The 12100-nt window shown below is 51.3% G+C and overlaps 1 protein-coding gene across 1 annotated transcript; it reads right to left on the reverse strand.

Annotated features, from left to right (window-relative positions):
- Positions 1-1592: 1592 nt before the first annotated feature.
- Positions 1593-10668, reverse strand: wnt2 (wingless-type MMTV integration site family member 2). Its single transcript, XM_030095644.1, has 5 exons — positions 10589-10668; positions 9715-9935; positions 7976-8253; positions 6846-7110; positions 1593-1798 (listed from the first exon to the last, which is right to left on the reverse strand). Exons 1-5 carry the CDS (start codon positions 10666-10668, stop codon positions 1593-1595), a joined length of 1050 nt encoding a protein of 349 aa, XP_029951504.1.
- Positions 10669-12100: the final 1432 nt, after the last annotated feature.

The following is a 12100-nucleotide window of genomic DNA, read 5'->3' on the forward strand; positions in this document are numbered from 1 at the left end:
TTTCCTGGTTGATATAGAGATGATGAGGATTAGATCTTCAGATCAGGATCAGATCTCCTGATCAATACCAGATCTGATCAGGATCAGGTCCAGATCTCCCGATCCGGATGTTCCAGAGCTCTGAGGCAGCTGGGTCATGATCGGTATTTTGATTAGTTCTTAACATTCTTTCTGAATTTAATTGTGCTTTAGCTTCATCATACTTAAGTATTTTTCCTTCAGAATTTGAAGTTTTTTCTCATTTCAAATCTCATTTTGACAGGATTGATTTTTGACTGGTGTGTGAATGAATGTGTGTGTGAACGGGTGAATGTGATAAAGCAGTGTAAAGTGCTTTGGGCTCAGCTCCAGCAGTGTATAAAGCGGGGTCGGGGTCAGGATCGGGGAACTGAGCTCCATCTACCATTTGATTCTTCTTGACATTTCAGCATTTATTCACGTTTTCATTTGAAGTTTCTTCAAAAGTGTCTTCATCAGAAACCATTTTTCTTCAGTCTGGACATCGTGGCCGGTGGATTTCCAGGGGATTTGAACCGTTGATCCTGGCTTCACGGGTCCAGGTGAAGGGGTTCAGGTCCTGCGGTCCTCAGATGAGCTCAGGATGGTTTTCACTTCCTGCCTCTCCAGGTGTTTTACTAAACAGACGGGCATGATGCTTCACACTGATCAGATCCTGGAGGTTCTGTTAGCCTGGAGCCGTTTGAAGTCTGAGCCTCAGGACCGTTATAAACCTGATCTGAATCTAGACATGATCAAAACCTTTGTTTTCAAACCAAACAGATGTTTTTTAACTAAACCGGGACCGTTAAAACCAAACCTGGACTGGTCCTGGTCCTGGACTCAGCTCTGTGATCTTCAAAATGAACCTGAACCCCTTAAACCACTTCTGGATTCTTCTAGAATGTTAAAATGACTTCTGTGACGTTTGACCTGAAACTTTTCTGGACTCTTTAAATCAAAAACAAACTTTTTGAAGGTTAAAAACATTCCAGACTGAAGATGTGCTCCTCAGGTCCGTCCACTGAAGACGAACTTTATAGACCAGGTCCAGACCCTCTGAACGCTCACGGATCCCTGAGCCTTCAGTCAGTTCTGACTCACACAGAACGACTGCGGTTCTCCGTATCTACAGAGAGATTATTACCCAGCATGCCTCTGGGTTCAGTAAGAATCTGGTTCGTCTTTTATTCTCACTCCTCTGTTTATTGTTGGGTCACTTGTGAAAGTTGAAGGTGCAGCTAGAACAAACCTTAAAGGTGAAATAAGTTTAAAACGTTCAATAATCACTTCGGACGTCCTGCAGTCACATCTGGACCAAAGCGTCCAGTGTGGCGCCACCACGCCGCTCCAGCAGGTGGTGCTGTGGGTCAATCTGGTCCCGGTCCTGGTGGGCTCTGGTTCTGCATCCAGGACCAGGATGGGACTCCATCTGTCCTCTACATTCTAGAAGGCTGTGATCTCTGATCTCTGAGGGAGCGTCACGTCACGTCACGCCACGTCACGTCACGCCACGTCACGTCACGCCACGCCACGCCACGCCACAGTTCAGACGCTCCAGCAGCGGTGCGGTTGGGGCCGGGGTCACGGTGGGGTCACGTCTGGCCCTTGCAGGTGTGCACATCCAGCTGCTGGTGGCAGTCGCGGCAGCGCACGGCGCAGCACCAGTGGAACTTGCACTCGCACTTGGTGGTGCGGCTGACGCGGGACGTGTCGTAGCCGCGGCCGCAGCACATCACCTCGCAGCCGTCCACGCCGCGGGACGTCCGGTTGCACGCCCGTCCTCCGGTCCCCACCGAACCTGCAGAGCCAGGGGGGGAGAAACGGTCAGCGGAGTCACACGGCGGCGTTTTAAACCCAGACGCTCCCACTGACTGCCGTGGCGTCCATGCAGGCAGGAGAGGAAGGGGACGCCACGTGGCAGCAAGGCAAACCCAACCTGGGCCAATCAGGACAGTTCTACAGTTCTGCAGTACAGTGAGAGGAGAGGGGCGGTGGAGGGGTGGAGGGGGGCGATTAACATGATGAACGCTGAGATGAGAGATTGATGATAGGAGCCATCAGCCTGCACTCCCACCCTTCATCAGCTGCTCATTTCTCAGGAGACAGCCAGCGTCCACACACACACACACACACACACACACACACACACACACACACACACACACACACACACACAACTCTGTGTAGAAGTGTAACTAACAAAGTGTACGACACACTTGTATGTGATGGCAGAAGAAATCCAGAGCAGCAATCATCCCAGTGATTCCAGCTCAGATCAAATGTGAGTGATCCCTCTACGCCGACGATCTGCTGCTTTCTGTTCCATGCCATTATCTGACCAAATCCAGCCTGAAACGTGTAGTGAAAACCAAAATTGAAGACAGAAATTCATGTGCAATCCTCTCCCGCCTGAGCGCCCACTCATCAAACTCCTCTCATACACCCTGAACATGAATCTTTTCATAACTCCTTCTTTGACCAGGTGGTGAAAAATTAACAGGAATCACAGAAGAATCTGGCTGACTGAGGAACCTCGTCCTCAGTCTCCACCTTCAACATGTGAGTCAACCTGTGTTGAGCTGAATGCTCTACAGCAGGGTGTCCAACACAGGGCCCGTGGGCCAAACCTTTGTGTGTAAATGATAGTGCTGTTCTTCATTTCACCACTAGAGGCACCAGAACACAACACACACACCCCAGCAGAACTGTACATGTGGAGCTGGGGTCATGAGTAAAACAGCATCAGCTGTTCTCACATTTTCAGATCTGTTCTGGGTGAAGATGTAAACAGTCCGGCCACTCTATTGATAGCCGCAGAACTTAGAGACAGACGAACCTATAGTGTGAAATCTCAGAAAAGCTCCAGATGTTCATTCCCCTCTGAGCAGGTGAGACTGATTCCTACTGTGTGTGTGTGTGTGTGTGTGTGTGTGTGTGTGTGTGTGTGTGTGTGTGTGTGTGTTCAGCCAGTTCCTGCAGGATGGAGGATCCAGTGCCATCTCTGAAGCAGTTGTGGAATGTTCTGCTGTTTACACTCACGCTTGGCTCTGCGCGCCGCCTCCCCTCACCTGCTGATATGTTTGGACATGACCACTGGCCCCGCCCCCTTTCTCTGGCAGCCAGCCAAACCATCAGCCACGGTATGCTGCACCACTCGGGGTGACGTCACACCTACAGTTCCCATCATGCCCTCCGCTAGTTCCCATTATGCCCTCCTCTAGTTCCCACCATGCCCTGCTCATACCCTCTACTCATTCCCATCATGCCCTCCGCTTGTTCCCATCATGTCCTGATCTAGTTCCCATCATGCCCTGCTCATACCCTCTGCTAGTTCCCATCATGCCCTCCGCTAGTTCCCATCATACCCTCCTCTAGTTCCCATCATGCCTTCCTCTAGTTCCCACCATGCCCTGCTCATACCCTCTACTCGTTCCCATCATGCCCTTCGCAATTTCCCATCATGCCCTCCTCTAGTTCCCATCATGTCCTTATCTAGTTCCCATCGTGCCCTCCTCTAGTTCCGATCATGCCCTCCTCTAGTTCCCACCATGCCCTCCTTTAGTTCCCATCATGTCCTGATGTAGTTCCCACCATGCCCTGCTCATACCCTCCGCTAGTTCCCATCATGCCCTCCTCTAGTTCCCATCATGCCCTCCTTTAGTTCCCATCATGTCCTGATGTAGTTCCCACCATGCCCTGCTCATACCCTCTGCTAGTTCCCATCATGCCCTCCTCTAGTTCCCACCATGCCCTCCGCTAGTTCCCATCATGTCCTGATCTAGTTCCCATCATGCCCTGCTCATACCCTCTGCTAGTTCCCATCATGCCCTCCGCTAGTTCCCATCATGCCCTGCTCATACCCTCCTCTAGTTTCCATTAGGAGTGTCAACGTTTACAATTTTTTCTGCACGTGTAACCGGTTAAGCTGCGTTCACACCGCCAAATGATTTCTGCGTTTTTGCATCCAAATGTAATTGAAAACAATGGGGAATGCGTGTTCTACGGCCGATGAAACAGGACGTGTCTGACGCGGCGCGTTGTCGCGACGCGCGCAGACGCGTTTTCGCAGCGCGTCGAGGCGTTCTCGCATCAGCGGCATGATTTTGCGGCGCGGTGCGATTTTGCGGCCGACGCTGAAGTTGGGAAATCTGAACTTTTGACACGTCGCGATTTTGCGGAAAACCAATCAGAGAGCGTGTCTATGGTGACGTAGGTCAGGGGGCGGGGACCGGTGAAAACGACACTGGCGCAGCTCCTGGAGCGAACGGTGAAACTCACCAAACTCCGACTGTCTGTGGATAATATCGTGCACCCAGGCATACTGTCCGCCGACGGCGTCGTTGTCTGGCTTTATTAAGCATTTACCACTCGCTCAACAGGGTCAGCCATGATGTCCCACCTTCCCACCACAGACGCGTCGCGTCAAAATGGCAGCTGGTCTCCCCTGGACCCCCCTGTTGTAGGCCACTTTTTCCTGCCACAGCCTCCACTCTGCAGTATGTCCAGTTTTTTAGAAAAGTTGCCACACAGCGCTCCGCTCGGTGTTAGCTTCCATCACGTCCCCGAATCAACTTAAATGCAACACTGTCTGCTTTTTTTTTTTTTTTTTTTTTTTTTTTTTTTTAAATCAACGTTAACATTGCTCCTCATGTATATATTATGTAGATAACTGCACTAGAGGGAACATTTAGTTAATGTTATTACCTGAAACGTTCAGGCAACATCATCGCTCCAAAAAGTATTATATATAGATGAAAAAGGAATGGAGAGGAGTGTACACGTGTACGTGTACACAGTTATTGATTTTCCTAAATGGTTATGATTAATTTTCCATCTACACATGTACATGTTGACACCCCTAGTTCCCATCATGCCCTGTTCATACCCTCTACGAGTTCCCATCATGCCCTGCTCATACCCTCTACGAGTTCCCATCATGCCCTGCTCCTGCCCCCCTCCAGTTCCCCCACTGCGGCGTCTGCTTATTGAATTAAGATGAAGGAGCGCCGAGAGATGAGTTTAGCACCTGAGCCTGCCGGGGCCCGGGGAAATTGATTTCACACTTTAAAGAGGCACTGAGGGGCCGACTCACTGTCTCTGTGGCCTCTGCTGAGTGAGTGTGGGTGTGTGTGTGTGTGTGTCCCAGAGGATTCGATCTTCAGAAGAGGGAGTGCATTAAGTTGTCATGAGAGGCCCACCGTGAAAACTGTGTGTGTGTGTGTGTGTGTGTGTGTGTGTGTGTGTGTGTGTGTGTGTGTGTGTCTCACTCGCTGAAGCTGTGAAGCATTATTCGATGGATTGGATTATTTTATTGAAAGGTTTAAACGTGGTTTGTAAGAGTTTCAGACAGGTCAGATCTGTGTGGAGTTTGCATGTTCCCCCTGCTCCCGTGGCGCTGGTTGACCACAAGCCTTGCTGTCAGGAGAGGCCGGGCTCCTGAGGACCGGGGATCCAGCAGGGCTACAGGGAGCCAGAACAGACCCGTCTACTGGATCAGGCAGCAACACAGGAGAGGAGCAGTGAAATGAGCGACTTCAGCAGAGACGCTGTGGACGGGAGTCCCGGACGGAACCTGTCCAGACCGCCTCTGGTCCTCCTGCACCCCCTGCCCGTCACACCCCCAGCCTCCACACAGCCTCCGTCTTCTGAAGACGCATGAAAAGTCTGAGCTTCTAAATTTAAAGCCTGCAGGTTGAACTTTATCTCTGAGGTGATAAAGCTGAAGCAGCATGACCCAGACGCACGCACGCACGCACGCAGACGCACGCACGCACGCACGCACGCACGCACGCACGCACGCACGCACGCACACACACACACACACACACACACACACACACACACACACACACACACACACCTCACAGAGGGACGTTTACCCTTCCCGTCAATCAGTTTCTCATTTGGGATCAAACCAGCTCAGTTTTTAAAACTTTTAAAAAGTGTAAAGACACAGAAACTCCTGAACGCCGGAGAAACGAGATGAGATGAAATGAAGATGAAACTCTGGAGACGCTTCTCACACACAACCCAGGAGCCGACGGAGACGGAGAGGGGCATCCTGAAACACACCCGTACTGCCAAGAGTGTGTGTGTGTGTGTGTGTGTGTGTGTGTGTGTGTGTGTGTGTGGAGGTGATTTATAATGATGTGTGGTGCTCTAAGGTTTCAGCCTGCAGAGGTGTGTAACGGCTCTTAAAGTGGCTGACACCTGATCGCCACAGTTCATCCACTGTCTGACACACACACACACACACACGCACACACAGTCTCGTATTTCTATCCTTGTGGGGACCTTCCATTGACTCCCATTCATGTCTAGCCCCTAACCCTGACCCTTACCCTAACCCTAACCCTAACCCACACCACAACAAAGCCTAACCCTAAAGAAATGTTTTTGCACTTTTACTTTTCTCAGTAAAACAACATGGTCAAGAAAACACTGTTTCTCCTACTTAGGACCGGAAAAAGGTCCCCACAAGGCACGTCGTTTCACGTTTTGCTATCCTTGTGGGGACATTTGGCCCCGACAAGGATAGAAATACAAGAACGCTCACGCGCACGCACACACACACACACACACACACACACACACACACACACACACACACACACACACGATTCTCTTACTTTCACAGAGTTTTCAAACACACACATTGTCTTTCACACACCCAGGTTTCAGCGTGTCACACACACGTCCATGTGTGTGTGACAAGGTGAATGACTGCAGTGGTTGAACCATTCTAGTTGTTTTAGGTCTATTTTTTGGGATCTGAGTCCTGAGACCCCGACCGTCTGTTCTGAGTCTCCAGATGAGACCAGAGCAGCCCTCAGAGTCCCGGTTACCTGAGTCCTGGTCCCGGATGCAGTAGTCCGGCGAGTCCTCGAAGTAGACCAGGTCGTTCTTGCTGGGGCGTTTGAAGTGTGTGTGCGCCGCGGTGAAGCCGGTGCCGTACTGGTTCACCGCGACCTGCACGGCGCCGTCGTACCGCTTCCGTAAGTGTTCGCCGGTGCGCCGGAAGTCCGCCATGGCCAGCCAGCAGGTCCGGACGCTGCAGGAGCCGCTGACCCCGTGACATTTACACTCCAGGGTCATGAAGCGCTTCACGGCCTGCAGAGGACAGACCGGCGGAGGGGTGAACCTCAAGCTGGACCTGGAGGGATCTGGTCTGGAGGGTTGGGATCTAGAGGTTTTTCGATCTCGAGATTTGGGATCAAAGAGTTCCTGATCTAGAGGTCTCTGATCTTTACGTTTTTGATCTAAAAGTTTATGATCTAGAAGTTTGTGATCTGGAGGTTTTGGATCTAGATACTTGTGATTAAAAAGTTTCTGATCTAGAGGTTTCTGATCCAAAGGTTTACGATCTAGAGTTCTCTGCTCTAGAGTTTTGGGATCTGGAGGTTTCTGATCTAGAGGTTTCTGTTCTGGGTGTTTATGATCTGGAGGTTTTTGATCTGGAAGTTTCTTATCTAGAGGTTTCTGATCTGGAAGTTTCTTATCTAGAGGTTTCTGATCTGGAGTTCTCTGATCTAGATGTTCCTAATCTAAAGGTTTCTGATCTGGAGGTTTCTAATCTAGAGTTCTCTGCTCTAGAGGTTTGGGATCAGGAGGTTTATGATCTAAAGATCTCTGATCTGGAGGTTTGGGATCTGGAAGGTCTGGTCTGGAGGTTTCTGATCTAAAAGTTTGAGATCTGGAGGTTTATGATCTAGAGGATTAGGATCTAGAGTTGTCTGATCTAGAGGTTTGTAATCCAAAGAATTGAGATCTGGAGGTTTATGATCTAGAGGTTTGGGATCTTGAAGTTTTTGATCTGGAGGTTTGTGATCTGGAGGATTCTCATCTGGAGGTTTGTAATCTAGAGGATTGGGATCTAGAGTTTTCTGATCTGGAGCTTTGTGATCTGGAGGCTTCTCATCGAGAGGTTTCTGATCTGGAGGTTTGGGATCTGGAGCTTTCTGGAGGTTTGTCCCACCTTCCTGCCGGCTCGGTTGTTGTGCAGGTTCATCAGCGCCCGGCCGTCCCGCTCCGTCTTCTCCTTGGCGTCCACGAACAGCTGGCTGAAGCGCATGGCGTGCTCCACGTGGTCGCTGCAGCCGCCCCAGCTGAAGGAGCCCCGGGCGTCCCGGGACGAGCCCCTCTTGGTGGGGTCGCAGGAGCAGGAGTCCAGCTGGCCCTGGCTGCAGGCCCGAGCCAGCGTGTGGACCACCCCGGCCGAGGAGATGGCGTAGACGAAGGCCACCTCGCGGCTGCCTGCGGGGAAACACAGCGTCCCGTCAGCCACTGGAGATCACTCCAAACACAGAGTCCGATCTTCAAGGAGCGTCATGACAATTAGATAATGGGTCCAACAGGAAACGATGACAACTTCCTCAAACTTCCAGGATGGATTAGCAGCAGAGATGAACCGGCACAGAAACCAGAACCATTACAGATCCTGGTCAGACCCGGGAGAACTGCTATGTGTGTGTGTGTGTGTGTGTGTGTGTGTGTGTGTGTGTGTGTGTGTGTGTGTGTGTGTGTGTAATGAGGTTAATGAGGAGAGAGTGGAGGAACACACCGTCAGGGATGGAAAACCCTGTAATTGTTGGAAATTAGCCTGCTGACATTGACAATAAGTAGCTTCTGATGATGGGGGGGCCGAAGGGGGGCCAATGGGGGGGGAGGGGGCGGCGGCGGTAATGCCGCGCGACGCGGCCGGGGCCGCGGCTGGGAGGTCTGAATACCACACGGCTGATTAGAGGCCCCGACATGAAACGCAGCGAGATGAAGGATTGTTCTGCGCAGGTTAAACCTTGGGGCATGGGAGAGGATCTGGTCGTCCTCCAGGGGCCGCCGGGGGGGGGGCATGAAGAGCCACCCTAACGTGCCGTGACAGAAGGCCGGTTCTGAGGCCCGCCGCCGCTCCGGCAAAGAGGCGAAGCGTCCCGGGCGAGAATCAGCCGTTCAGCCGTCCTCCTGCAGCCCGGCCCGGACGGGCTCGGAGCGCCGGGGTCACCCCCGTATGACCCCGTGGGGGTCTGCACCGGGAGGGGGGGAGTGGGGGTCAACCAGAAGAACTGTGGGAATTCGCTCTAAAAATCACGGTTTTCTAGGAAACATTTCACCTTTCCCTTAGTGGTTTTTGGGGCCGGACAGGAGCCTCCTGAAGGTTCTCCTGGTTCTGGTTCTGCAGGGTTCTATTCTGTGCCTGGTTCTACAGGGTTCTCCTGGGTCTGGTTCTGCAGGGTTCTGCTCTGATTCTGGTTCTACAGGGTTCCCCCAGGTCTGGTTCTGCAGGGTCCTCCTGGTTCTGGTTCTGCAGGGTTCTCCTCTGAGCCTGGTTCTACAGGGTTCTCCTGGTTCTGGTTCTACAGGGTTCTCCTCTGAGCCTGGTTCTACAGGGTTCTCCTGGTTCTGGTTCTACAGGGTTCTCCTGGGTCTGGTTCTGCAGGGTTCCCCCAGGTCTGGTTCTGCAGGGTCCTCCTGGTTCTGGTTCTGCAGGGTTCTCCTCTGAGCCTGGTTCTACAGGGTTCTCCTGGTTCTGGTTCTACAGGGTTCTCCTGGGTCTGGTTCTGCAGGGTTCTCCTCTGAGCCTGGTTCTGCAGGGTTCTCCTGGTTCTGGTTCTACAGGGTTCTCCTGGGTCTGGTTCTGCAGGGTTCCCCCAGGTCTGGTTCTGCAGGGTTCTCCTGGTTCTGGTTCTCCAGGGTTCTCCTGGTTCTGGTTCTACTCACTGCGCAGCAGCAGCCGTCCGAACAGGTTGTGCTCGCGGGCGGTGGCGTTGCAGTTCCAGCGGTGGTTGCGGAACTGGTGCCGGCACTCAGACAGCCAGTCCTGGACCCCGGCCCCGATGGCCTGCATCACCCGGGGCTGCTGGCGGCACAGCTGGCGCTGCCGGATCACCAGGCCCGGGACGTTGTCGCACATGACCCGGGAGCCCAGGGAGCCCATGTACCTGCAGGGAGAGCCGGGTCAGAGACGGACTTCTTAAAGACCACGTCCTGGAAGACCTGCAGCCTGGATGTCTGCAGAGGTTTCTGGGTAAAAACTACCGCAGGCGTGGAATTTGGAGAGCGGCAGCTTTTGCAAATATTAATTGGAGATTCAAGAGAAAGACAGCAAATAAAGAGAAATGAGCCGATATCGAGTGACTAAAGCCTGAAACGTATCTGTGCAAACATCCGTTCCTCAACACGCTGCGAAAGTATGGTTCTGAAAGCAGATGGTCAGTCCCTGATCTGAGGGAGGATTATCCAAATGCAAGATATCAGCTCTAAAAACTACTCTTATTATGGTGGAATGATCCATCTGTCCATGCTGCAAGTACATTTTACTAAAAAACAGATCTTGATATAAGAATTCTAAATCAAGAAAAGTCTCCCTATAAATTTACTTTAAATCATGAACTTGGTAAGACTTTAGATTTTTGCAGTTTCTGCAGCGACCAGATTCCCAAATTATCAATAAAAATAAGATTCAGAATGAGGGAAAATCACATTTGTAAAGAAATCAGACGGAATGATCAAACCCGCGTGCATCCAGTAAAAATCCAATTCTACATTCTTGCACGTGCTTTTTAAATAAAAGAGAGAGGATGGAGGGACTGACCACCAGGACGCCTCGACCCCCGCCAGCCCGCAGATCAGCGCACAGAAATAAAAGCAGGATCCGCTCGGCAGGAAGTTCATATTAGCCGGACTCCGGGGGTTCACGGGAGTGGAGGGAGCATTTCCACCGGACACCGAGGAGCCGGGGGCATCACGGAACCCTGGAGGACCGTCCCGGATCCGGGAGCAGCGGCGCAGTCCGGACCGAGAGCTTTATCAGTCCGGCGGTGATTTTCAGGAGATGATGAGCGATCGGGTTGCTTTCCCCGGGAGGGGGCGGAGGGCGGAGGGGGTGGGGGGTAGGGGGGTGGAGGGGGGGCAGAGTCCCGGCTCTGGAATGAGGGGAAGAAATGAGCCGTCTGGGAGGATCTGTTCAGGCTGGTCTGACAGGGACCCGGGCTGCTGGCTCCAGGCCAGACCTGCAGAGCCGGGGGGGGGGGGGGGGGGGGGGGGGGATAAACTGATGGAGGAATGGTGGATGAATGGATGGAAGATGGATGGATGAGTGGATGAATGATGAGTGGATGATGGATGAACGATGGATGGGGGGCAATAAATGAATATGGATGACAGGTGGATGATGGATGGACAGATAAATGAATGGTGGATGGATAAAGGACTGGAGGATGATGGATGAATGGTGGGTGGATGAATGAATGAATGATGGGTGGATTATGGATGGATGATGGGTGGATGGATGAGTGAATGATAAATGGATGGATAGATGGATGATGGGTGGACGGATGACGGTTGATAGGTGGATGATGGATAGATGAATGAATGAATGTGTGGATGATGCATGGAGGATGGGTGTTCGATGGTTGATGGGTGAATGATGGGTGGATAAATGAATGAAGGGTGATGAATAATGGATGAATGATGGGTGAATAATAGATGGCTGATGGATGGATGAATGAATGAATGATGGGTAGATAATGGATGGATGATGAATGAATGAATGAATGATGGGTGGATAATGGATGGATGACTGAATGAATGAAGGCCGGATAATGGATGGATGAATGAATGATGGGTGGATAATGGATGGATGAATGAATGATGGGTGGATAATGGATGGATGAATGGTAGGTGGATAATGGATGGATGAATGAATGAATGAAGGCCAGATAATGGATGAGTGATGGGTGGATAATGGATGGATGAATAAATGAATGATGGTTTGATAATGGATGAATGAATGATGAATGAATGATGGGTGGATAATGGATGGATGAATGATAGGTGGATAATGGATGGATGAATGAAGAAGGCCAGATAATGGATGAATGAATGAATGATGGGTGGATAATGGATGGATGGATGAATGATGGTTTGATAATGGATGGATGAATGAATGATGGGTGGATAATGGATGGATGAATGAATGATGGGTGGATAATGGATGGATGAATGATAGGTGGATAATGGATGAATGAATGAATGAATGAAGGCCGGATAATGGATGAGTGATGGGTGGATAATGGATGGATGAATGAATGAAGGTTTGATAATG

Source organism: Salarias fasciatus, chromosome 7 (genome assembly GCF_902148845.1).
Source record: "Salarias fasciatus chromosome 7, fSalaFa1.1, whole genome shotgun sequence".
NCBI classification, from domain to species: Eukaryota; Metazoa; Chordata; class Actinopteri; order Blenniiformes; family Blenniidae; genus Salarias; species Salarias fasciatus.